Source organism: Salmo salar, chromosome 01 (genome assembly GCF_965601325.2).
Source record: "Salmo salar chromosome 01, fSalSal1, whole genome shotgun sequence".
Classification (NCBI taxonomy): Eukaryota; Metazoa; Chordata; class Actinopteri; order Salmoniformes; family Salmonidae; genus Salmo; species Salmo salar.
The window spans coordinates 156,609,719-156,637,073 of record NC_138291.1 but is presented as its reverse complement, the minus strand read 5'-3'; the positions used below and the strand labels follow the sequence as shown (position 1 = coordinate 156,637,073).

The 27,355-nt window shown below is 44.2% G+C and overlaps 2 protein-coding genes across 3 annotated transcripts; one reads left to right on the top strand and one right to left on the bottom strand.

Annotated features, from left to right (window-relative positions):
* Nucleotides 1-1,732: 1,732 nt before the first annotated feature.
* LOC106567323 (POU domain, class 5, transcription factor 1) lies at nt 1,733-7,335 on the top strand. The gene is made up of 5 exons (XM_014136460.3): nt 1,733-2,971; nt 3,114-3,225; nt 5,317-5,447; nt 5,746-5,910; nt 6,182-7,335. Exons 1-5 carry the CDS (start codon nt 2,231-2,233, stop codon nt 6,434-6,436), a joined length of 1,404 nt encoding a protein of 467 aa, XP_013991935.3. The 5' UTR covers nt 1,733-2,230; the 3' UTR covers nt 6,437-7,335.
* On the bottom strand, nt 7,321-26,806 carry LOC106567339 (alpha-(1,3)-fucosyltransferase 7-like). 2 transcript variants are annotated; one of them, XM_014136484.3, is made up of 3 exons: nt 26,531-26,806; nt 25,332-25,406; nt 7,321-9,000 (listed from the first exon to the last, which is right to left on the bottom strand). In XM_014136484.3, exon 3 carries the CDS (start codon nt 8,959-8,961, stop codon nt 7,915-7,917), a length of 1,047 nt encoding a protein of 348 aa, XP_013991959.1. In that variant the 5' UTR covers nt 8,962-9,000; nt 25,332-25,406; nt 26,531-26,806; the 3' UTR covers nt 7,321-7,914. The 2 variants fall into 2 exon arrangements, with proteins under 2 accessions (XP_013991959.1, XP_013991950.1); XM_014136475.3 differs by lacking the exon at nt 26,531-26,806 and having other exon boundaries at nt 25,332-25,514.
* Between the last annotated feature and the right edge of the window lie 549 nt (nt 26,807-27,355).

Here is a 27,355-nt window from a genome sequence, read left to right as displayed (position 1 = left end):
TTCATTCATCCTCTATTCACACTGCACATAGCAATGTACAAATGCTATAACTTTCATGATAACATCACCCACCCCATCAAATAAGTTACTCCCTAGACATGAGTGTTTGTTTCATTCAGGGTAGGGGGTAGGTGTGTGTGGGCCGGAATCAAAGGGTTGCGACTTATTGTTCGTGTCTGAAAAGGAGCTAATGGTCGGCCATCGCTACTCAACGACTAAAAGCCGCGGGGTGCCCCCGGGCCAAGTAGCACAATGACACCCCCACTCCTCCCGCGGCGCGTCTTCCTGCCACAATCTGAAGCCAACGACTCGCTATGGGGGTGCGTATCTGTATCGGTGCGACGGCCATCCACTCTTTTCAATACACCCATCAAGGCTAGTATAAATTCGACTGGATGCTTTTAGTTGTTTTAGTAATTTCCTCTGCGTTGTCCTGATTTTACATGGGCAAAAATTGGTTTCTGTATGTAAATTGAGAGTAAAGTTGACACTTCAGAAAAGTTCAACCATTATGTTCATCATTCGTTGAGTTAATTGTCTATTTTGAAATGTCATAAGACTGCTTTTATTTTCTAGACTTACTGACCTTTTTCACATGCATTTCTGAAACAGGAGTCATTCTCAGTTTACTGATATATCCATATAATTAGGCTACAGCGCCATCACATTGTAGGCCTTGTCTCTCGGCCAAAAGGATGGTCCAAACATTGTGAAACATGACAAAACATTAACCTAATTCTTTATTAGTTAACTTCACTAATGCTTGTGGATCACATAAGGCCAATGTGTTTTGTGTATAAGTCTAAACCTCAATCAAAATGCATTGAGTCGGTTATAATTTCCATTTAACAAATTGAAAGATTTTCCCCACATTTTTTTTTACATTTTAATTTCTAACAATTATCCCAAAAAATTCAGCAAGCGAAAATAGATGGGTCTATGCTATTTCATTTTTTTTTTATTTTGATCGAATGGGATCCCTCACTTATACTCGATAATTATTTTTGCACAAAATTGGCTTTTTAGGCTATGAAAAATATATAATCTTTATATAGCCTATTGTTTTATAGTGTAATATAAAATGGATATAAGTTGAGCATGATCAGCAAGGTTGCCCAAATGTTGTTAAAATAAATGTTATTGTTGATTTGAACACAATTTTGCGTATACTTTCTTGGCCTATAGGCCAACATTTTTTAATGAGTGATAGTCAAAATATGTAATTCTGCTCTGTATTTAAATACATCTGCTTTCATGTACGCTATCCCAAATCACTTTTAATATCAAGGAAAGCTATTTAAGGTAAATGATTTAAACAATGTCCACACAACGCTCCATGCATATAAGATACTTTGGCTACGTCACTGAATATGTATTTACTACTTAGTCATGTAGGCTAAATATATTAAATGGATCAAAAAAATGTATTAGATCATTTACTTTAATTGCTTACAGGATGTTTGCATACACACCTGAGCTTCAGTTATTTAAATTTTAACTCAGGAAGACGAATAGCCTATATATATATCGTAACAATTTTTTTCAGTCTCAAGTTTCCAATGGGAAAGCACGCGCCCTACCTTACCTGTTATCTCACGGTCAGTGTTATCAGGGATCTTTGGGACGTCCCTACACTAAACTTTAACCCCTACCCTTAACCTAACCTTAAACATAACCCTTACCTAACCATTTACATTTCAACTTCAATGGGGGGTAGGGACGTCCCAATGATCCCTGATAGCATGGACCATTATCTCACCGTGAAGGGGAAAAATCAAGTTCGTTCGCAAATTCACAATCAGCTGTGTATGATTGTCTCTCGCGGCCAATGGGAGGCGAGGCAATTAACATCCCAACACCGATTGATTAAAAAAAACTGTGGAGCTGGGGTGTTGTGAGACGGCCATTTTAAGGTGAAGTAGGTGGTGAACTCGAGACTCAATGGACTACAGTTGATGGGTATCTCGCACACAGGCTTCTATTTCTGTACAGGTTTGTTTCCACACAGCGTGACGAGGAACTTTCGGGATTGATTTTCACCCTTTAAGGAATTGCTCAAAAAACGTTGGCGTTTGGACATTTTCTTGCCACCCTCAAGTGTTCAGGGCACGCCGTTCAGAAACAATTTTCTATCTTGCGTAATGGGTATATAGACGGAATAGACTGCAAGCGTGTCCTTGACTTTAACCAAGTGCCTGAACCACATTGTCTGAGATTCAAATCAAGGAGAATGTCGGAGCGATCTCAGAGCCCTATTTCGGATTGCAACAGCCGGCCGGATGACTTCAGCCGACCCATGTACGCCCAGGCCTTGAGTCAAGAGGCGTTTGGAGGCACGTCGCTCCAGATCCCTCACGGCGTTCTACAGCACCACAGTCTTCTATTCAACAAGACTGCATACAATGGGTTGCCTCCAACACCTCAAACCTTTTTCCAATTCCCACCAGTTGGTGGTGACTATAGGGCTTCCGATTTACAAGCCGGTGACTTTTGCCAACCCAAACACTGGTATCCCATCGCTGCTCCCGAATACACCGGCCAAGTACCGAGGGTTGCAGTGACTACGCAGGCCACAAACCTGAGCCCACCCATTGCCGAAGTCAGGGAACAAATCAAAATGCCTAATATAAAGCTTGAGAAGGATGTCAATGACGAGTGTGAGGTAAAGATTCAACAGTATCCAACTCCGTCGTCCGCTGTGGCTCAAGGGGTTTACTACTCGACCCCATGGAACCCCTCGTTTTGGCCTGGCCTTCCCCACATCACTGCTGCGAGTTCCAATACTCAAAACTTTAACTCCATACCCTCAACATCGTCTTCAACATCCCCATCGCTCTCGCCGTCACCCCCCAGCAATGGGTTACCCGGGATCCCGTTCAACGGGAGCGCAAGCCAAGGTGCCCAAGCGCCCCAGGCGCAAACCCAAAGCAATGGATCCTCCAGCGGTGGGTGCAGCGACTCGGAGGAAGAGGTGAGTCTGAAAATAGGCCTATGTACCGTTATCCCCATGATGTCCTATTAGCTTGTTACCCTGGGGCCTGCCTATTAATAAAAAAGTTAAGGGATGGAAAATGTTTCCTAAAGTCTTTAGTAAGTGTGCCTCTTTTTAACAGGAGAACCCTTCAACTGAGGAGCTGGAACAGTTTGCCAAGGAGCTGAAGCACACGCGTATAACACTGGGTTTCACACAAGCAGATGTAGGAATGGCTCTAGGCAACCTTTATGGTGAGTTTGGATTAGGCGTACACTAAAACTACCATTAACCTATGTCACAGCCTAATATTAATGCGTGTTTGGTCTTTGAATTTACTGAGTGTTCCGTTAAATTGGCTTAGGAAACCATAGAATACTATGGTCCTTGTGTTTGACACCTACTGTAGTTGTTGCAGTGTCAACTAGGGATTAATATGGGTAACTGCAATCCCGGGACCACTCTTTTACATTTCCCGAAAACAATTAAGGACCAGTTCCGGGAAATGACCCCCCCCCCCCCCCCCCCAATATCGCACTAATGCAATAATCTCAAAATGCACTATGTGCAGCATATTGTGCCATTTAAAATATATATTTCCATTATGCGAACAGCTTGTCCCATGGACGCATAGTGTATTTACTTCACACAATCGCCATAAATTCAAAGCACACGCATAATTGACACTGCTGTACTACACACCAGATCCGAATGCACTTTAAACCTCTCACCAGAATTGGAAGTTCGATCCCGTTCTGAACCAAGACCAGTGAGCTGAAGCCCATGACTGGTTCAACGTCACATAAATGAAATGAGCCCTAACCTGACAGCCGTACACTATTGTTTTGAACTGGTGTTGTTCTCAATGTGGCGGTGGCGGGCGGCAGCTGAGTGAGGAGACAAGAAACAGCCATTGGGCCGAGAAAAAGTGCAGAGGAAAACTCACCTTTTGTTCAGCTGAATTATGAAAATATTGGAATTAATTAGGCTAATACAATTGAAGGCATTTATCAAGATCTTGCTTATACTGAAACTCCAAAAGTGATATAAAACCGTTGTACTAATTCTTAAAGCAATAGTCGTGTGTGTGTGTGGTCAACTAGATTATAATTTCAGCACCGTTTTCATTGGGACAGGGCCGTGTCGCTGATTTGAGACAAGAGTGGCGGACTAGTCTAGATAATTCAATGTCAGATCTTTTGTTTTCACTGAATCTCCGTTTAGATATTTGGTAACAATTTAAGCCTGGGAAATGATAGCTAAATTGAGGTCTGTGCTAATAAATATCGTTTTGGTAGTTTGCTGATCAGAACATTTAGCTAGCATGTTATACAAGTGTATTTTGCGCTTTACTCGCGTAGTAGCCTGTCCTACTCCCGACCAAAAGCCAGGGTCTGTATATTTGGTTAAATGATATCTGGCTGGACAAGTGGAAGTGGTAGCTCATTTATTCGTTTGCTACTCTCACTGATCAAACATTTAGCATGCAATAATGTAGCATAAATCAAGTGTAATTTATCTATTTACTCACGTAGTAGCCCTATATAGAGTTTGGGTATTTTCCTATCTTCCCAATCCCACTGAAACCCAACATCCGGATCCTGTCTAGCATTAACATTGCTAACTTTATTCTGTAATCTATAGGTGGCATTATCAAATCACGTCTCGCATATGCATGGGGGAAAAAAGTTTCCCCGCTTCTCTGCGCTGTCTCGTATTGCTGCCTGAATGAGAGCTTCGGTAGAGTACGTGTAAACAACACAAGGTCTGATGGTAGATCTGTATATATCTTTTAAACAGCTGGTCCCGGTTAAGATGCATTGATATTTAAACAAGTTCCTCTTCACCTTCCGTTATTCATGAGCTGATCTGCTATCTGTATAATCCACTCGATTTTGCCAAATAGAAAGTTTTGGTTATCTAGCAAGCTTAATCACTTTGGTCATTGACTTTGTTTGCCTGCTGTTAGTGCATGTCTGTCTCGAGATAGCCTAGGCCTACTGATGAAATGCTGAATTGAGGAGCATGATAAAGCACTGAATTGATCAACTACCTGTTTCGCAATTCACAACGTTATTGGGGAGCAGTTACTCAATCATTACTAAATATTAGTTTCTCTTGTTGTGAAATCTTTCCTTAGTGTCTTACCCAAGACTCCAATTCGGCTCAGTGACAATCTTATTTTGGGAGAATCCTGAGTGACCATATCTTGGTTTTAAACGCTCTGATTTTTGTGTATTTCCCAGGATACATATGAATTATTCCCGGTATTGCGATTTGGTAGATTTTTGGGAAAATATTAATCCCTAGTGTCAACTACTGACAATGATTCGTTCTCTGTTTAGGCAAGATGTTCAGCCAGACTACAATCTGTCGTTTCGAAGCCCTCCAGCTCAGCTTCAAGAATATGTGCAAGCTGAAGCCCCTGCTTCGGAGATGGCTGAATGAGGCTGAGAGCTCTGACAACCCTCAGGATGTGAGTATTCTTCTAATCAAACTCTTTATTATCAGATACCTTTGTTTTGTTTAGAATCACAGCTGGTCCAGAGCAGCATCAGGTTTGCACAATGTGTCTAGGATTCCATCTTGTTGGCCATGAACTTCCCATGGCCAACCAAAGTAATATTTATTAGAAAATGTTCACCATTCAACTTTTGCATTTGGTATTTGAGGGGAGGCCCTTTTGGGGGGGACCAATAGCGTTATGTCCTCTGCAATGGCCCAAAGCACACTGAAATGTCCCAGTCTGAATGTGAGTATGCTTGTATCCCCAGATGTACAAGATCGAGCGGGTGTTTGTGGACACCAGGAAGAGGAAGCGGCGGACCAGTCTGGAGGGTTCGGTGCGCACGGCTCTGGAGTCCTACTTTATCAAGTGCCCCAAGCCCAACACCCAGGAGATCACACACATTGCAGATGACCTGTGTCTGGAGAGAGATGTGAGTCCCACACTGATACAGCTTTCCCTCACTTCCTTTCGGTCACCTACTGGCCTTTATTTCCCCAACCCTGCATGGCTTTTTAGTCTAAGTTGCTCTTAGATGAAATGGACCCTAAATTAATTTATGGTAAATATGCTTTTCCTGTGTTTCCATGGTTTGAATCTTAGTGCTGTATGTGATGACTCATCTGACACTGTCAGGTTCTATATTTTAAAAATTAAGGAAGTGGGGAGTATTCTGGACAGCATGTGACTGTTGTGTTTGGCAGGTGGTGCGTGTGTGGTTCTGTAACCGCAGACAGAAAGGCAAGCGCCTGGCCCTCCCTTTCGATGAGGAGTGTGAAGGACAGTACTACGAGCAGAGCCCACCTCCCCCGCACATGACCCACTCCCCCCTCCCTGGGCAGGGGTACCACCTATCCAGCCACACCGGGGCCCCCACTTTTTACATGCCCCCCCTCCAGAGGCCAGATGTCTTTAAGCAGGCCCTGCACCCTGGACTGGTGGGTCACCTGACCAGCTAAACGTGTTCCAGTTCTCCAAACCAGCTGTGGCCATGTGGCCTCCCTTTCCCACCCAACATGGCTATTATCTACCTCTTCATTCCACCAGTCCCTCCCAACCAAGGATGTTGTCCTCTGTATCCAGTTCCTCAACAATGGGGAGGAAGTCAATCAAAGGCGAATACAGTAAAGAAATGCTGCAAATTCCTGGTCTATTTGAAAGTGTTCATCGGTTTAGGGCCTTGCCTCCCACCCAGTTCAGCTACAAGTAATCTGCACAGCACTGAATGCTCCATCCTGCACCATGGGGAGGGATTGGCTCTGAATATCTGCTGTGAGATTATGCTTTTGCACAAAGTTGTCTGACCTTTTTTTTTTTTTATATTTTAAAAATGAGATTTTTTTTCTTTATCTTGAATATCCTTGTGCTGTCTTACTGCTGCAGTTCGTCCAGAGGTTATCTATTAGATGACCATTGTTTTACCTACTATTTCTTTAAATATTCTTTGCATTCTTGTCCAGAAGGTATAGTGGAAGTATACAAATACATTTTTTGATTGTCTTAAAAAAATCCTGCCATGTTTGTTACCCATGTCTGTATTGCATATGTTGCCTAACTGTTTTTAATCTAATAGTAGCCATTGCTGTAAGGGGATTAACCAATGTGTTACTTATGTTAACATGATCATCAGGGACCTGTATTGTTAATGGTTTTCACTGTTACAGCGCTGATTACATCACCACTCGTACACAAACTTGATCAAAACAAATCTGAAATGGCCATCCTGCGCAGGCACAATCTAGTGCCTTTATGTGTAGTTGAAATGACTTCATCTTGTATGTGACTCAAATCTCTTGACTAGAGATATTTACACAATCTCATGTTTATAAATAAAAGCATATTTGATAATTTATTGAAACTCTGGCTATTTCTCTGGCGCAACCTTAAGATGTAACTTTTTCACCACACAATTAAATATTTTCCATGCCAACCTGTTGTAACAATTATTCCAACTTGAACATTTACCTTCTCTGCTTTGGTTCTTTTTACGATTGAGGTTCTTATACTGAGTTGTGCATGTTACAAGGTTTCACTGCAGCATTAGTGTTAAATCTACATTGTTACCTTAATGTTTGAGACTTCTGCAGTGAATATGCTATTGTGTATATAAACGCAGTATGTGTAACACATTGCTTAACAGTGCAGCTAATCGTGACACCGATTACCCATAAATGCTCAACCACTTTCCCTGTTCCTCACAGTTGCGTGGGGAGGTTTATTGCTGAAATGTCCATTTATGTGAAAAGAGCTGGTCCTAGAGAAGACCATCTTAACATTCTTAAAAGGTGTCCTAAATGTCACTGTTTCCCCTTGTATAGTGCACTACTATTGACCAGACCCTGTGAGCCCTTGTTAAATGTAACGACCTGCATAGGGAAAAGGGTGCTATTTGGGATGCAGAAAGTCTGAGGTGCCAAAGTGAACCGTGGGTGTGGTTTCACTTCCTGACCCAGGCTTCCAGGTCATGGTAAACCTTCTGAGCAGGCAGGCTGTGATACTGAGGGCAGATGCTACATAGCCTCTCCCTCCAGTCTGTATACAATTTCACCTGATAGCTATGCCGCCACGCAAAGTACCCAGCATATCTCTCCTTGTCCAGTTGCAGCTGGCAGAGGTAGTTCCCCAGCTCCTTGGTGGATGGAAAGTTCTCAACGTGGATGAAGGAGTTAGGTGGAGCCACAGCTATGTAGTCATCTGGCGGTGGACCCAGAACCACAGGCACTGCCCCTGCCTGGTAAGCGTTCCGCCAGAGCTTCTCAGTGATGTAATCCTTGGAGATGGAGTTCTCGAAGGACAGGTAGAAGTAGCAGCTTGAGATGGTGGGCAGCAGGTCGCTGGAGGCCAAAACACTCCCTCTCAAGCGACCATACACCTCCACTGGGATGCTTCTTTTCAGGCTCTTGTACACCAAGCTCCTGCTGTGCTGAGGCTCATAGTGACTAACAACCCAGCAGGCCAGAATGGACTTATTATTGGGAATGATGTCTTCTGTGCTGCTATCATTACCAGTATCACAGTTCTTTGGCAGCAGCTTACCATAGGGCATGGTGATATCGGCATCGCGGCGGTAGGACATGGTCCAGTTGAACACGTTATTGAAGGGCTTCAGGTATCTGCTGTTGTCAGGGGACTCCAGAGAGAGCCAGACCCACTTCTGGTGCCTCGGCCGGTGGAGGTGGAGTGGCAGCCGCTCCTGGCCGTTCATCAGCTCTCTGTGGTGAAAGACCACCAGGTCAGCACTGGGATAGAGAGAGCGCTGGTCCACCAGGCGGCAGTCAGGGATACGGTACCGGTTCCAGCACACGTCTCCCTCCAAATTGTAGGAAGGGCCAAAGGGCCAGTGCCACAGCAGGATGGTGATGTTGTGGCTTCTGTCAGAGTTTGGACCCCGCCCACCCTTACTCCCCTGTCCCACCAGAAAGAACAGAGGGGCCAGGCAGATGAGGAGGAGGAAGAGCCTGAGGCAAAATGAGGGGGATTTCATGGTAGAGCTGGACCCTTGTTTGTCATCAGGGTTCTGTCACTGCAGGGAAATGAGCAGAGAAAACAGGTTTCCGTTTCCGTTAACCTTGACTCAGGGGTAAACATAACATAGTAAACAAAAATCTGAGACATTCAAATTGTTACATTTCGTATTAATTTGTGGATGTCCATCATCCAATTTGTATGGTAGGCTGTTACGAATTACAATTCATACAATTACAAATTTGCAATACGTATGCTACGAATTACAATTTGTTTTGACTAATGTTAGCTAGGTTAGGGGTTAGGGTTTAAGATTAAGGTTAGGAGTTAGGGGAAGGGTTAACTTACATGCTAAGTAGTTGCAAAGTAGCTCAAATGTAAGTAATTGCTAATTAGCTAAAATGCTCAAGTTGTCCTTGAGATTAGAACGCACAACCTTTGGGTTGCTAGATGTTCACATCATACACCCTACCAACCACCCTCCTTTTGTCTTCTGTAATCATACCAAACGTAACATATCATACTGATTTGAGTGTCCAGGATTATCGTTTACTATGTTACTTCTAGGCTATGAGACCAGCCTGTATCTGTACCTAGTAGCCCACTGGCCTTATCACTTCTTATTTTATTGGAACACCTTCCATCCATGCCATGGTATTATTAGACATCCAGGGAGCGGTTGATTTTAAAGTTATAAGTGGCTGAATGACAATAGCTACAGTATGTATCTCCTTGTAGCTGCTTGATGTACATACTTGTTTGTCACCATCTCTACCATCTCAATTTACATGTTGGGAGTAGTTTGGTCAAAGATAGGACTGATCAGTTGGAGATTGAATTTGTTTGCTACTGTTTAACATGCTTTGTCATTCTTATTTTGTTTGTGTTGCGTGTTACATTTGACTTCCTGTATTGTGGTTGTCTATCCTTCCCCACTCTGTGCTTGTCCCCATGTCACCAAATACAATGTTATTTTACAGAAAACAAATGAACAGACTTTCAGCATGCTTATAGGGAAGGCCACTGTCGTGTCTTTGGCTATGGCGGATTAAGTGATATGACATGCTATCCTATAAAATACTTTCTCTGTAATTAATATTACCTGATTGAGCTAATCATGTAAATGTAATTAACTAGAAAGTCGGGGCACCACGAAAGTGTGTTTATAGAGCTGTTATCTTCCGAATAAACTCTGAAAGACCTAGTAATATTTTACATCAATAGCAGTCAATATTAATCGTCACCTTATTTCAGTCTCATCTGAAAGTTGTAAATTCTTGGTTATCTTCACGAACCCTGGCTAACAAGTTAAATCAGCAAGACAAAATTGGGTTTAATTATTTATTTACTAAATACCTAACTAATCACACAGAATTACATATACACAGAATGCAAATGATGTCATACAGAAAACATCCCTGGTGGACGGAACCTGTATGATGGCTTGTTATACAAAGAGAGGGGGATGGGCTTGAATGAAAGAGCAGGAAGACTGAGGAACAAAGGGAGAAGCTGTGCTATCGTAAATACAGTATCTTATGCATTCTAAATTACCGCCCATTTGGAAAAGGAAAATGCAATAAATATTTACTCTGAGCTGCGCTTCTGTAGGTTGGTCGTAGATGCTGGCCGTGTTGGCCAACAGAGATCTTCCTGTCCTCGGAAGAATCTCTGGTGGTAAATTGGATACGTCATAGTATCGTCGTTTTGTGTTAGACTGGATACGTCGTCCATCCTTTCCTAGCCCACGTTTACAGCTGCTGTTGCTAACTCAACGGCTAGGATGTCTCACTTCTTTAGTGAATAAGAGTTCAAAGTTCATACCATTCACAACCAAAGCTCACGCTGAGGTTGGCTTAGTTCTGTAGTTGACATGTTAGTCCTTTTTAACGTATGGACCGTCGTCCTATCGTCCTCGGAACAGGAGGTTACATTTTCATCAAGGGCTTATATAGTGGAGGGAGAGAAGGGTGTGTTTCATAGTTTATAACCCATGTCTCTTCACAGGGGCGGGCCACTGATTGAGCAGGGCTCTAACCTTATGAAAACCCAATTCTTTCATTTGGAAGCTAAAATTACATTTAATCTTATCACAAATAGTTTCATATTCAAACATTTAATTTGCACAACAATTCCATGTGAATCTGATAACTAGAATGTGTAGACTTTCCCAGATACAGTTTATGTCATCCTGTCATCAGTCATAATGTCTCAGATGACAACCGAACAGACATCATATACATTAAGTACCAACGCATATATTTTCTAAATATTGAAATTTACATGGTTTTTAGAGTGAAGTACATCGGAAAAAAGCAAAAGAAAACTGCAAGACTGAATAGGAGAAAAAACAAGCAACAAACAAAGAAGATAGGCTTTTGAAAACTACAATTTTATGAAAAATAGTTATTTATCTTAGCTAGCTGAATTGTTTACCAGTTGCTAAGCAGTTGCTAGGGACTCTTTTGGAAGAAGCTAGCTAGCTAACGAAGAACAACAAAGAATATCTAGTTAACAGAAGAAAAGAAAGAGAAAATCAGGACAGAAGAAAAAGGATATCAAAGTGAAACAGTTCTCTAAAGACACAGGAGACAATAATACAAGAAACAACACTTCTGTAGCTTGTCAACTATGTGTCTGTCTATCCCTGTTCTCTCCTGTCTGCACAGGCCATACAAACGCTTCACACCGCGTGGCCGCTGCCACTCCAACCTGGTGGTCCCAGCGCGCACGACCCACGTGGAGTTCCAGGTCTCCGGCAGCCTCTGGAACTGCCGGTCTGCAGCCAACAAGGCTGAGTTCATCTCAGCCTATGCTACCCTCCAGTCCCTAGACTTCCTGGCGCTGATGGAAACATGGATTACCACAGATAACACTGCTACTCCTACTGCTCTCTCTTCATCTGCCCACGTGTTCTCGCATACCCCTAGAGCATCGAGCCAGCGGGGTGGTGGCACTGGAATCCTCATCTCTCCCAAGTGGACATTCTCTCTTTCTCCCCTGACCCATCTGTCTATCTCCTCATTTGAATTCCATGCTGTCACAGTTACCAGCCCTTTCAAGCTTAACATCCTTATCATTTATCGCCCTCCAGGTTCCCTTGGAGAGTTCATCAATGAGCTTGACGCCTTGATAAGTTCCTTTCCTGAGGATGGCTCACCTCTCACAGTTCTGGGTGACTTTAACCTCCCACGTCTACATTTGACTCATTCCTCTCTGCCTCCTTCTTTCCACTCCTCTCCTCTTTTGACCTCACCCTCTCACCTTCCCCCCCTACTCACAAGGCAGGCAATACGCTTGACCTCATCTTTACTAGATGCTGTTCTTCCACTAATCTCATTGCAACTCCCCTCCAAATCTCCGACCACTACCTTGTATCCTTTTCCCTCTTGCTCTCATCCAACACTTCTCACTCTGCCCCTACTCGGATGGTATTGCGCCGTCCCAACCTTCGCTCTCTCTCTCCCGCTACTCTCTCCTCTTCCATCCTATCATCTCTTCCCTCTGCTCAAACCTTCTCCAACCTATCTCCTGATTCTGCCTCCTCAACCCTCCTCTCCTCCCTTTCTGCATCCTTTGATTTTCTCTGTCCCCTATCCTCCAGGCCGGCTCGGTCCTCCCCTCCTGCTCCGTGGCTCGACGACTCACTACGAGCTCACAGAACAGGGCTCCGGGCAGCCGAGCGGAAATGGAGGAAAACTCGCCTCCCTGCGGACCTGGCATCCTTTCACTCACTCCTCTCTACATTCTCCTCTTCTGTCTCTGCTGCTAAAGCCACTTTCTACCACTCTAAATTCCAAGCATCTGCCTCTAACCCTAGGAAGCTCTTTGCTACCTTCTCCTCCCTCCTGAATCCTCCTCCCCCTCCCCCCCCCTCCTCCCTCTCTGCGGATGACTTCGTCAACCATTTTGAAAAGAAGGTTGACGATATCCGATCCTCGTTTGCTAAGTCAAACGACACCGCTGGTCCTGCTCACACTGCCCTACCCTGTGCTTTGACCTCTTTCTCCCCTCTCTCTCCAGATGAAATCTCGCGTCTTGTGACGGCCGGCCGCCCAACAACCTGCCCACTTGACCCTATCCCCTCCTCTCTTCTCCAGACCATTTCCGGAGACCTTCTCCCCTTCCTCACCTCGCTCATCAACTCATCCTTGACCGCTGGCTACGTCCCTTCCGTCTTCAAGAGAGCGAGAGTTGCACCCCTTCTGAAAAAACCTACACTCGATCCCTCCGATGTCAACAACTACAGACCAGTATCCCTTCTTTCTTTTCTCTCCAAAACTCTTGAACGTGCCGTCCTTGGCCAGCTCTCCTGCTATCTCTCTCAGAATGACCTTCTTGATCCTAATCAGTCAGGTTTCAAGACTGGGCATTCAACTGAGACTGCTCTTCTCTGTGTCACGGAGGCTCTCCGCACTGCTAAAGCTAACTCTCTCTCCTCTGCTCTCATACTTCTAGACCTATCTGCTGCCTTTGATACTGTGAACCATCAGATCCTCCTCTCCACCCTCTCCGAGTTGGGCATCTCCGGCGCGGCCCACGCTTGGATTGCGTCCTACCTGACAGGTCGCTCCTACCAGGTGGCGTGGCGAGAATCTGTCTCCGCACCATGCGCTCTCACCACTGGTGTCCCCCAGGGCTCTGTTCTAGGCCCTCTCCTATTCTCGCTATACACCAAGTCACTTGGCTCTGTCATATCCTCACATGGTCTCTCCTATCATTGCTATGCAGACGACACACAATTAATCTTCTCCTTTCCCCCTTCTGATAACCAGGCGGCGAATCGCATCTCTGCATGTCTGTCAGACATATCAGTGTGGATGACGGATCACCAGCTCAAGCTGAACCTCGGCAAGACGGAGCTGCTCTTCCTCCCGGGGAAGGACTGCCCGTTCCATGATCTCGCCATCACGGTTGACAACTCCCTTGTGTCCTCCTCCCAGAGTGCTAAGAACCTTGGCGTGATCCTGGACAACACCCTGTCGTTCTCCACTAACATCAAGGCGGTGACCCGATCCTGTAGGTTCATGCTCTACAACATTCGCAGAGTACGACCCTGCCTCACACAGGAAGCGGTGCAGGTCCTAATCCAGGCACTTGTCATCTCCCCTCTGCATTACTGCAACTCGCTGTTGGCTGGGCTCCCTGCCTGTGCCATTAAACCCCTTCAACTCATCCAGAACGCCGCAGCCCGTCTGGTGTTCAACCTTCCCAAGTTCTCTCACGTCACCCCGCTCCTCCGCTCTCTCCACTGGCTTCCAGTTGAAGCTCGCATCCGCTACAAGACCATGGTGATTGCCTACGGAGCTGTGAAGGGAACGGCACCTCCATACCTTCAGGCTCTGATCAGGCCCTACACCCAAACAAGGGCACTGCGTTCATCCACCACTGGCCTGCTGGCCCCCCTACCTCTGAGGAAGCACAGTTCCCGCTCAGCCCAGTCAAAACTGTTCGCTGCTCTGGCACCCCAATGGTGGAACAAGCTCCCTCACGACGCCAGGACAGCGGAGTCAATCACCACCTTCCGGAGACACCTGAAACCCCACCTCTTTAAGGAATACCTAGGATAGGATAAAGTAATCCTTCTAAACCCCCCCCCCCCCCCTTAAAATATTTAGATGCACTATTGTAAAGTGGTTGTTCCACTGGATATCATAAGGTGAATGCACCATTTTGTAAGTCGCTCTGGATAAGAGCGTCTGCTAAATGACTTAAATGTAATGTAATGTAATGTATTTTCAACTGGTTCTATTACCGAAATATGGTTCCTTTCCCCCCACTTGTTTGATGTTCCCAGACTCTCTATGTTTAACAAAGGCTATTCAAGAGTCCTTCAGTAGAGTCAGAGAAAGAGGGAAGGGAGAAAGGTATTTATGGGGGGGGGGGGGTCATAAACCTTACCCACAGGCCAACGTCATGACACCACTCAACATGCTCGTTACTAGCACAAATTACTGATTGGCTGAAAGAAATTGATAAGATTGTGGGAGCTGTTTTGTGAGACTTCTTTTGTGCTATGGATTAATATCCTCTGCCTTATCATGGATGGTCAGTTACCTATCCAATAGAACACAGAGGCTTTTCTTTCATGCAAATGATTTTGTTGAGTTTGATGTACTGCAGGGCAGCCGGCTAGGACCATTATTTTTTACTAATAACCTTCTACTGCAACAGTCAAATAAATAACTGACACCTTTAACATAGAGCTCCAGTCAGTTTTAGAATGGGTAACTAGCAATATGCTGTTGCTAAATATCTAAAAAATGAAAAGCATCTCTAGGGACAAGTCACTCGCTCAACCCTAAATCTCATCTTGATCTATTATTGTATAATGTGGCTATTGAGCAAATTGAAGAGACTAAACTGCTGGGTGTCACCCTAGATAGCAAGCTATCATTGTCAAAACATATAGACTCAATGGTTAATGTAATGGGAAGAGGTCTGTCCATGATAAGGCGTTGCTCTGATTTATTGATATCTCAGCCAACCAGACAGGTCCTACAGGCCATAGTTTTGTCACAAATGTTACAGAGCCGAGCCCCTCCATGGAAAAGACAAAATTCTCATATTCCAGAGTCCTGCCTTTATAGCATTCTGTCTTTGCATAACGTATAGAGTCCCCTCCCTCTATATGAAAATAGCTTCCCTTGACCTTTCTCCACCATTATCTTTCCATCTCAGTTCTTGCTTGTTAACGCCCACATCTGACAGCAGTATAGGTTATAATGGTAGCGGGGCCCTGGTCCTATATTTTCCATTCCTTATATAGCCATTCTGTCTTAGCTCTTCAAAGTGGACAGTCTAAATACTGCCTGATAATATTGGAGTCATGCACTAGATGACATCATTTCTGCATCTGGCCAATGTAATTATTGGCTTGATGTTTTCTCCGCATAGCAACTGCACCTAGTTACATTGAATCATCTCCCACACTGGCTTTCTCGATGTCTATTGTATTCTCTCGGGTATGCAATCTGGTTTCCGCTCAGGTTATGGATGTGTCACTACAACCATTGCCAATGATTCTAAGCAATGTTGTGCTGCCATTTTTTTTTGGACTTGGCCAAAGCTTTTGATACGGTAAACAATTCCATCCTTGTGGGCCGGCTAAGGAGTATTGGTGTCTCTGAGGGGAATTTGGCCTGGTTTGCTAACTACCTCTCTCAAAGAGTGCAGTGTATAAAGTTAGAACATCAGCTCTGCAGATTTTGCTGTGAGGAGGCAGAGTCATTAGATCATTTATTTTGGTATTGTCCACATGTAGCGTGTTTTTGGTCACAGCTCCAGGAACAGCTGAAGAACTGCAACATTTACCTAGAACTAACACTGCAGATAGCAATACTGGGTGATCTGGAAAGTCATAGTCAATCAATCAATAATTCTTTTTTCAAAAATGCTTCTTTAATTTACAATCTGTAGAAGCCATGAGAATAAAAGGTTCAGTACTTTTGTGAAGCATCACAGCACAGTTGAAAAATATATGGCAAATAGAAATCCAAAATAGACGGTGTTAAAAGATAGATGGGAGGGGTTGAATGGAGCTGAAGGGCGGGACTAATAACAAGATAACCAATGTAAAAACATACGGGATTTGTAAAATGTGTAGCACAGGTACAAATAGAAACCAAACTGGATGGACAACAGAAATAGAGGAAGGACTAAAAACAAACTTGTGTCTGTAAAATGTGTATAATATGTATAAACTGAAGGTAGAAGCCTAAGTGTTATTGTTTATTAGTTTACTCCAATTGGGGAGGGGTGGTAGGGTTTGTGGGGAAAAATAAAGGTATATTCTAAAGAAAGTATGTATATGTATGAATGTTTATGTATACATACAGTTGAAGTTTACATACACTTAGGTTGGACTCATTAAAACTTGTTTTTCAACCACTCCACAAATTTCTTGTTAACAAACTATAGTTTTGGCATTTCAGTTAGGACATCTACTTTGTGCATGACACAAGTCATTTTTTCAACAATTGTTTACAGACAGATTATTTCACTTATAATTCACTGTTTCACAATTCCAGTGGGTCAGAAGTTTACATTCACGAAGTTGACTGTGCCTTTAAACAGCTTGGAAAATTCCAGAAAATGATGTCATGGCTTTAGAAGCTTCTGATAGGCTAATTGACACCATTTGAGTCATTTGGAGGTGTACCTGTGGATGTATTTTAAGGCCTACCTTCAAACTCTGTGCCTCTTTGCTTGACATCATGGGAAAATCAAAAGAAATCAGCCAAGACCTCAGAACAAAAAAATGTAGACCTCCAAAAGTCTAGTTCATCCTTGGCGACAAATTTCCAACGTCTGAAAAACCCCGTTCATCTGTACAAACAATAGTACGCAAGTATAAACACTATGGGAACACGCAGTCGTCATATTGCTCAGATTAACGCACTTTGGTGCGAAAAGTGCAAATCAATCCCAGAACAACAGCAAAGGACATTATGAAGATGCTGGAGGAAACAGGTACAAAAGTATCTATATCCACAGTAAAACAAGTCCTATATCGACATAACCTGAATGGCCACTCAGCGAGGAAGAAGCCACTGCTCCAAAACCGCCATAAAAAAGCCAGACTACGGTTTGCAACTGCACATGGGGACAAAGATCGTACTTTTTGGAGAAATGTCCTCTGGTCTGATGAAACAAAAATAGAACTGTTTGGCCATAATGACCATCGTTATGTTTGAAGGAAAAAGGGGGAGGCTTGCGAGCCAAAGGACACCATCCCAACCGTGAAGCACAGGGGTGGCAGCATCATGTTGTGGGGGTGCATTGCTGCGGGAGATACTGGTGCACTTCACAAAATAGATGGCATCATGAGGGAGGACAATTATGTGGATTTATTGAAGCAACATCTCAAGACATCAGTCAGGAAGTTAAAGCTTGGTCGCAAAAGGGTCTTCCAAATGGACAATGACGCCAAGCATACTTCCAAAGTTGTGGCAAAATGGCTTAAGGACAACAAAGTCAAGGTATTGAAGTGGCCATCACAAAGCCCTGAAAAAAAACGTGTGAGAGCAAGGAGGCCTACAAACCTGACTCAGTCACAACAGCTCTGTCAGGAGGAATGGGCCAACATTCTCCCAACTGATTGTGGGAAGCTTGTGGAAGGCTACCCAAAACGATTGACTGTTTTTTGGGCCTTCCTCTGACACCGCCTAGTAGTCTATAGGTCCTGGATATCAGGAAGCTTGGCCCCAGTGATGTACTGGCGCCTTACTGTCGGATGCCGAGCAGTTGCCATGCCAGGCGGTGATGCAACCAGTCAGAATGTTCTTGATGGTGCAGTTGTAGAACTTTGAGGATCTGGAGGCCCATGCCAAATCTCAGTCTCCCTGAGGGGGGAAAAGGCATTGTTGTGCTCTCTTCACAACTTTCTTGGTGTGTTTGGACCATAATAGTTTGTTGGTGATGTGGACACCAATGAACTTGAAACTCTCATCCTGCTCCACTACAGCCCCGTCGATGTGAATGGGGGCATGTTCGGCCCTTCTTTTCCTGTAGTCCATGATCATCTCTTTTGTCTTGCTCATGTTGAAGGAGAGGTTGTTGTCCTGGCACAACACTGCCAGGTCTCTGACCTCCCTATAGGCTGTCTCGGTGATCAAGCCTACCATCTACCACAACGGTGATCAAGCCTACCACCATCGTGTTTGGCCACACAGTCATGGGTGAACAGAGAGTACAAGAGGATCCATTTGCAGAGGGAGGTGTTTAGTCCCGGGGTCCTTAGCTTAGTGATGAGCTTTGTGGGAACTACGGTGCTGAATGCTGAGTTGTAGTCAATGAACAGAATTCTCACATAGGTGTTCCTTTCGTCCAGGTGGGAAAGAGCAGTGTGGAGTGCGATTGAGATTGCGTCATCTGTGGATTTGTTGGGGCGGTTGGGTTTCCGGGATGATGCTGTTGATCTGAGCCATGACCAGCCTTTCAAAGCACTTCATGGCTACCATACGGGGCGGTAGTAATTTAGGCAGACAGGTTACCTTCACTTTCTTGGGCACAGGGACTATGGTGGTCTGCTTGAAACATGCATGTATTACAGACTCGGTCAGGGAGAGGTTGAAAATGTCAGTGAAGACACTTGCCAGTTGGTCCGCGCATGCTCTGAGTACACGTCCTGGTTATCCGTCTGGCCCTGCAGCCTTGGGAATGTTGACCTGTTTAAAGGTCTTGCTCACATCGGCTACGGAGAGCGTGATCACACAGTCGTCCGGAACAGCTGGTGCTCTCATGCATGCTTCAGTGTTGCTTGCCTTGAAGCAAGCATAAAAGGCATTTAGCCCATCTGGTAGGCTCGCGTAACTGGTTAGCTTGCGGCTGGGTATCCCTTTGTAGTCCGTAATAGTTTGCAAGCCCTGCCACATCCGACGAGCGTCTGAGCCGGTGTAGTAGGATTCAATCTTTGTCCTGTATTGATGATTTGCCTGTTTGATGGTTCATCTTAGGGCATAGCGGGATTTCTTATAAGCGTCCGGATTAGTGTCCCGCTCCTTGAAAGCGGCAGCTCTAGCCATTAGCTTGGGGCGGATGTTACATGTAATCCATGGCTTCTGTTTGGGCTTTCCCTGTGACTCAGTTGGTAGAGCATGGTGTTTGCAACGCCAGCATGGTGTTTGCAACGCCAGGGTTGTGGGTTCGATTCCCACGGGGGGCCTGTACAAAAAAAAGTATTTAAAAAATGTATGAAATGTATTCACTACTGTAAGTCGCTCTGGATAAGAGCGTCTGCTAAATGACTAAAATGTAAATGTAAAAAATGATATGTACGTACGGTCACTGTGGGGACGACTACGTCGTCGATGCACTTATTGATGAAGCCAGTGACTGAGATGGTATACTCCTCAATGCTATTGGATGAATCCCGGAACATATTCCAGTCTGTGCTAGCAAACAGTCCTGTAGCGTAGCATCCGCGTAATCTGACCACTTCCCTGTTGAGTCTGTCACTGGTATGTCCTGCTTTAGTTTTTGCTCGTAAGCAGGAAGTTAGAATTAGGGTCAGATTTGCCAAATAGATGGCGAGGGAGAGCTTTGTACGCGTCTCTGTGTGTGGAGCAAAGGTGGTCTGGAGTTTTTTCCCCTCTGGTTGCACAAGTGACATGCTGGTAGAAATTAGGTAAAATCCCTGGCCACCAGAAGCGGCAATTCTGGATGAGCATTTTCTTGTTTGCTTATGGCGTTATACAGCTTGTTGAGTGTGGTCTTAGCGCCAGCATCGGTTTGTGGTGGTAAATAGACCGCTACGAAAAGATAGTGTGGTCTACAGCTTATCATGAGGTACTCTAACTCAGGCGAGCAATACCTCGAGACTCCTTTAATATTATAATTGTGCACCAGCTGTTATTGACAAGTAGACACACAACCCACCCCTTGTGTTACTGGACGTACAGTAGCTGTTCTGTCCTGCCGATGCACGGAAAATCCAGCCAACTGTATATTATCTGTGTCGTCATTCAGCCACGACTCGTGAAACATAAGATATTCGTTTTTCATTTCCCGTTGGTAGGATAGTCTCGAACGGAGCTTATCCAGTTTATTCTCCAGTGATTGCTCGTTGGCCAATAGAACGGATGGTAGATGCGGGTTACCCACTGGCTGACGAATTCTCACAAGGCACCCTGATCTGCGCCCCTTGTATTTCCTTATTTTATTCACGTGAATGACGAGGATTTTCATCCTTGTCTGGAAGCAACATTATATCCTGCACGTCACACTCATTAAATAAAAAATATTTGCCCACTTCAAGGTGAGAAATCGCTGTTCTGATATCCAGAAGCTATTTTCAGTCATAAGAGACGGTAACATCAACATTATGTACAAAATAAGTTAAACAAAATAGCACAATTGGTTAGGAGCCCTTAAAACGGCCGCCATCCCTTCCAGGCTCCATTCTCCATAGTGCATTAATCTTCAGATAGCTAGGTAGGATAACCACATTTTTCCTCAATATCGTAGCTATCAGTAGAGTCAGAGCTAGGAGGGGGGGGGGCAAGTGAAAGTGCTGGTTAAGTAAGGGCCAAGACCTGAGGTGACAAAACGGAGTTCTCAGGTTGGGCTGTAGGGTTTGAACATATCCTGAAGGGGGAGGGGCAGTTCCTCTTGCTGTTCTGTATGTAAGCACCATGGTCTTGAAGTGGATGTGAGCTTCAACTGGAAGCCAGTAGAATGTGTGAAGGAGCGGGTTACATGAGAGAACTTGGGAAGATTGAAAACCACGCGGGCTGCTGCATTCTGGATAAGTTGCAGCGGTTTGATGGTACAAGCCGGGAGACCAGCCAACAGCGAGTTGCAGTAGTCCAGACGGGAGAGGACAAGTGCCTGGATTAGGACCTGCGCCACTTTCTGTGTGAGGTAGGGTTGTACTCTACGCATGTTGAAGAGCATGAACCTGCTGTAGTGGATCACTGCTTTGATGTTTGCAGAGAACGACAGTGTGTTGTCCAGGGTCACGCCAAGGTTCTTTGCACTCTGGGAAGGTGACACTGGAGTTATCAACCGTGATAGAGAGGTCTTTGAGCAGGCAGGCCATCGGGGGGGAGGAAGAGCAGTTCCATCTTGTCGATGTTGAGCTTGAGGTGGTGGGCTGACATCCAATTTGAGACATCTGCCAGGCATGCGAAGATGCATGTCACCACCTGGGTGTCAGAAGGGGGGAAGGAGAAAAGTAGTTGAGTGTCATCCGCATAGCAATGATAGGAGAGACCATGTGAGGAAATAACGGAGCTGAATGACTTGGTGTATAGAGAGAAGAGGGCCTAGAACCGAGCCTTGGGGGACACCAGTAGTGAAACAACGTGGTGCAGACACCGACCCTCTCCACGTCACCTGGTAGGAGCGGCCTGCCAGGTAGGATGCAATCCAAGAGTGTGCAGAGCCTGAGACACCCAACCCTGAGAGGGTGGAGAGGAGGATTTAATGGTTCACGAAGGCAGCGGATAGATCTAGGAGGATGAGAAAGGGGCTTGATAAACTTTCTACTACTGATAAACGCCTACATTGGAGCACAGTGGCTGTAGGCATACAGTAACATGCTATTCATGACGTCAGAGCTCTGTCTCTGCACTACACAGCCCTGTTTGGGTTTTGACTGACAGCTGCTCTGAACTTGAGCACCTCACCCGACAAGAAGTTGCCCTCATCCCAGGGTTTCAGTTAGGAAACTGTGGCACCGGACTGGCAGACTTTGAATTTACCAGACATTTGAGAAATTTACCGGACCTATATGCATTGGGTGTGTAACCTGATTAGGGCGTCCACGGTACTCAGAATAACAGAAGTTACATTTAGATTATGGTAATTCATATCAACAGAACATGCAAGCCGAGGATGCAACAATGTGCGGTACTTCATATAGAATTCTGATGCACACTTCGAAGATGTTAGAATAACTGTCCACATTTAGGCCTACGTTTCTTCAGCCAACGTAACGAACATCAAAATCACTAACCTATGTCAATCTCCTATTCCCCGTAGTAGAAAAGTTTACCTATTCTATTGGTCAGCTTGTACTGAAAGAAATAGCCTATTCCAAACAGACCCTGGGACAGTTGTGGGATGATACATTAAAAACTTTCAAAGCAATGAGTCTGATACAACAGATCAGAACATTTTGATGAAACATTTTGTTAAACTATATACTGAACAAAAATATAAATGCAACATGTAAAGTGTTGGTTCTATGTTTCATGAACCTATATAAAACATTCCAGAAATGTTCCATACACACAAAAAACTAATTTCTCTCAAATTTTGGGAACAAATTTGTTTACATCCCTGTTAGTGAGCATGTCTCTTTTGCAAAGATAATCCATCCACTTGACAGGTATGGCATATCAAGAAGCTGATTAAACAGCATGATCATTGCACAGGTGCTCCTTGTGCTGGGGACAATAAAAGGCCACTAAAATGTGCAGTTTTGTCACACAGGAAGTTTTGAGGGAACGTGCAATTGGCAAGCTTACTGCAGGGATGTCTACCAAAGCTGTTGCCATAGAATCATTTTCATTTCTCAACCATAAGCTGCCTCTAATGTAATTTTAAAGAATTTGGCAGTACGTCCAACCTGGCTCGCAACCGCAGACCAATTGTAACCATGTCAGCCCAGGACCTTTCTTCACCTGTGGGATCGTCTGAGACCAGCCACTGGGACAGCTAATGAAACTGAGGAGGATTTCTGTCTATAATAATTCCCTTTTGTGGGGAAAAACTCATTCTGATTGGCTGGGCCTGGCTCTCCAGTGTGTGGACCTGGCTCCCAAGTGGGTGGGCCTATGCCCCCCTCAGGCCCACCCATGGCTGCGCCCCTGCCCAGTCATGTGAAATCCATAGATTAGGGTCTAATGAATTTACTTCCATTGACTGATTTCCTTATATGAACTCAGTAAAATTGTTGATATTGCGTTTATATTTTTGTTCAGTATATTATTTATTCACATTATAAGCGCAGCAATGCACACAAGGCAGTAGGCAATTATCGGAAAAAAACTATTGTCAAAAGCCCACAGCACATGCAAGCGGTTTCATGTGACAGAGATAAAATATCCATTCAGAAATAGGGGAGATCTAATCTGCAACAACTAGCATGGGTTGATAATATGACTAGGATTATGGCTTTGGCTACTGGACAATTAAAGATGGTCTGATTTTGACTAGGCTACTAGCAAGGTAAGACATGCCTCATAATATGTAGTAAGTATATGTTTTCCAAATTCATACTGCCTCCAGCTCATTGCAAAGTGGTGTGTGATGCGCTGATGAAGCCTGCCTTCCATTGCCTATACATTTGCAATTCGGGGAGTTCCTGCATGTCGGCATTCCTGCATCTTCAGGAACGCCTCCCCTTGAGCATCCCATTGGTTCCTGCTTGAACGCCCCCCCCCCGCAAGACATCTGCATGTTTGTGTGACACTTTTGAATGTGGGTCAAAAGGAAAAAAATAAGTATTATCTGAGTTTTTTCGCTCCTGGTAGACAGTGTCCTTCGATCCCGCATGCCGAACACCTGCCCTGAGCATCGTTGAGAGAACTGCGGGAAAACAGTGCCCGACAGGCGACGACCAAGGACACCGTCTAGTGGTCATCCCGGTAGACAGTGTCCTTCGCCCCCGCCTGTCGGCCCAATTTTCTCCAGTACACAGCAAGCGGAAGGCGTGGCCGACACCATGTGCTATATAACGAGCAAGCTAGCACACGGTGTCGCTAGCTAGCTAGCACATGATGTCGACCCCCTCCTCCTGCCTGCTGTGCTAATGGGAGGTGGGTGACAGTGTACTTCGCACCCACCTATTGGGCATGGTTTTCTCTGGAATATGGGAGGCTGGGGCAACAGTGTGCTACTGCAACTAGCTACCTTGTTAGTCAGTGGCAAGAGGCTGGTGCAACACCATGTGCTAACTAGCTAGCTAGTTAGCGACACCGTGTGCTAGCTTGCTCGTTATATAGCACATGGTGTCGGCCACGCCTTCCGCTTGCTGTGTCCTGGAGAAAATTGGGCCGACAGGCGGGGGCGAAGGACACTGTCTACCGGTGTTGCTAGTTAGCACACAGTGTTGCCTACACCTCCTGTGAACTGGAGAAAACCGTGCCCGACAGCTTGCTTTTAGGAGACCTGCGTGGTTCTGGTATCGGGTCCTACCGTCCTTTTTTGCTTATAAATTGATCTGTGGATACCCTAGATTGAAATGGCTTGCATTGATTGATAGCCCTGGTTCCCATGGACAAAGTAGTCTTTTTTTCTGGGCCTGTCTGACGTAGGATGTGAAATCTGAAAGTACTTGAAGCTGGGCACTAATAATCATTACATCATAGTGCAGCATGAGGGAGTGGTTTCAACACGGTAGCACATTCAGAGATCGATTTATACCCATTCATCTTAAATAATTAATAGATTTTAAACAAAAAACACTTTCTGTTTGTCAGAGTATTTTCAGATGCTGTTATCAACAAATAAATAGTTTCATATTTGAATTCAGCCTTGTGTCAGGTGAACTGATGACTAATAATTTCCCCTTAATCTTGAAACTGTTCCCTTTCAATTGCTGCTATACCATGGTTATCTAATTCATATTTCTTCTGTAAGAAGCGTTTCAATTTATTCCTATCAATAAAGGCCAATTCTCACGAGTGTAAAGGGTTAATTGAGTTTTTGGATCTTTGCACAGTAGATTAGAGTGACAAGAAGTAACACAAGTAACACATGTAGCTCCGACCACCAGACGCAGATACGAGCAGTCTGAGTAACTGAAAGTAGCAGGAACCGAGACACATTCAAATCTAACCAATTCACAATACAGAGTAAAATCAATAATACAACAAAACTCACTCCCTCTCTAACATGCCATGGACGGCACAATAATTCTGTCCCTCTCGATCCACTAACCTGGGAGGTGGGCTGTGGGTCAGTAGATGTGAAGTCCCAATCTTGTCTGCTCCTGTTGATGCGTTGATGTGGACCCTGCTCGAAGTGTCCACAGAAGGCAGAGGTGAAAAGGGTTGTGATGCTCTATGTTGATGATTGAAAGATAACTGTATCGGGATGTACGTACTCAGTGTGCACAGCAGCACTATGCTCTCTCTCTCTCTCTCTCTTATCATCATCATCTTCTGTCCCTCCCCGCTTTTTTTTCTCAGTTAAATGTTATGTTTCTCAGTTTAGCAAGATACACAAACCAAATGTGATACAATAACATATCTGTAGAAAAACTATTACTAAGCAGGATGGGATTGTTGGGACCATCATTGGTGGATGGAAGGCCTCCATTGAGATGTTAGTGGACAGAGATAAAAACTATAACTTGCACTATTTGACGTGTTAGTCAGAGGGCTGTTAGGACACAGTATCACTACCATCTACGGTGTTGGTGGTAATAAATTGTGTGTTTACAGTGGTTAACATTGAGCTGGTGTTTACCATGCTCTGCTATGGCCATATTGGTGATGAAGACAAATAGGTTTGCAGAGACTGTATTTCGTCGTACATAATGATTACCCATTTTCATACTTGAGTAAAAGTAAATACATTCATAGAAAATTACTCAATTAAAAGTGAAAGTCACCCAGTAAAATATGACTTGAGTAAAAGTCTAAAAGTCCTCGGTTTGAAATATACTTAAGTATCAAAAGTAAATGTAATTGCTAAAATATACTTATGTATCAGAAGTAGAAGTATACATTATTTAACATTCCTTATATTAAGCAAGCCAGATTGGAACCATTTTCTTGTTTTTTAAATTTACGTATAGCCAGGGGCCATCTCCAACACTCATTTACAAATGAAGCATTTGTGTTTAGTGAGTCCTCCAGATCAGAGGCAGTAGGGATGACCAGGGATGTTCTCTTGATAAGTGTGTGATTTGGCCCATTTTCCTGTCCTGCTAAGCATTCAAAATGTAACGAGTCGTTTGGGTGTCAGGGAAAATGTATGGAGTAAAAAGTACAATATTTCCTTTAGGAAGTAAAAGTAAAAGTTGTCAAAAATATAAATAGTAAAGTAAAATACACATACCCCAAAAAACTACTTAAGTAGTATTTTAAAGTATTTTTTACTTAAGTACTTTACACAACTGACCTAACACATACCTTATCAGTAGAGAAGATTGTTTTCAGGTACAGTAGCTTTTTCGGTTATGTCAGAGGACTTTTCAAAAGTTGCACATGTAAAAGTTTTAGCCAGCCTTTCTAGAGTCAATTTGTAAAAATGGCTAGCTGGAGCTCAGCACAGCTGTTTCCATTTGAAGATGTTTTTATGAAGGAATTTCAATCCGAATGACTTGTGATCTTACTTGTTGTGGTTATGTCGATGCACTCACAGCGTTCTAGAAAACACTGTGAAAACTTGGTCCCCAGCCTAACTTTGCATCCTCATCAGCTGAAGATGATAATCACTCTGAGCTAGAGTGGGTGAGTCCAAATGTCCATTCGTGCACACCAATTGGCTGAAACCAGGAGGCTGAGATAGACCACTAACAAGGGGAGGAATCACCCTAAAGGGACTGTGGGGAAAGTCCCTTTTTCTTTACACAAATTGTATGATAAAATAGGTTTATCAGATTATGAGAAGGGAAGAGATCAAGTTCTGTACTGTTCAGAAAGGGCCATGTCAGACAGAGGAAACTGCCCATCCATCCCTCCCTGATTTCCCAATACAATAGTGTCTTCCAACAGAACTAACGCCGCAGTGTAATGCTCCACTTCTCTAAACTCTTCTAAGAAACACATAACACTTCTGTATGCCTAGAAACAGTGTGTTGGAAAGCACCTATTTTTTTACCTTGACTTCTAAGACACTCATTCTATTACAAAAGCAAACATCCATGTAGAGAATGAATAGTTTAGAAAGCTTGAGAGATCAGGTCACTTGTTAAAGCTGTGACTTTAGTTTAAAACGGGATTCCAGAGCAAGGG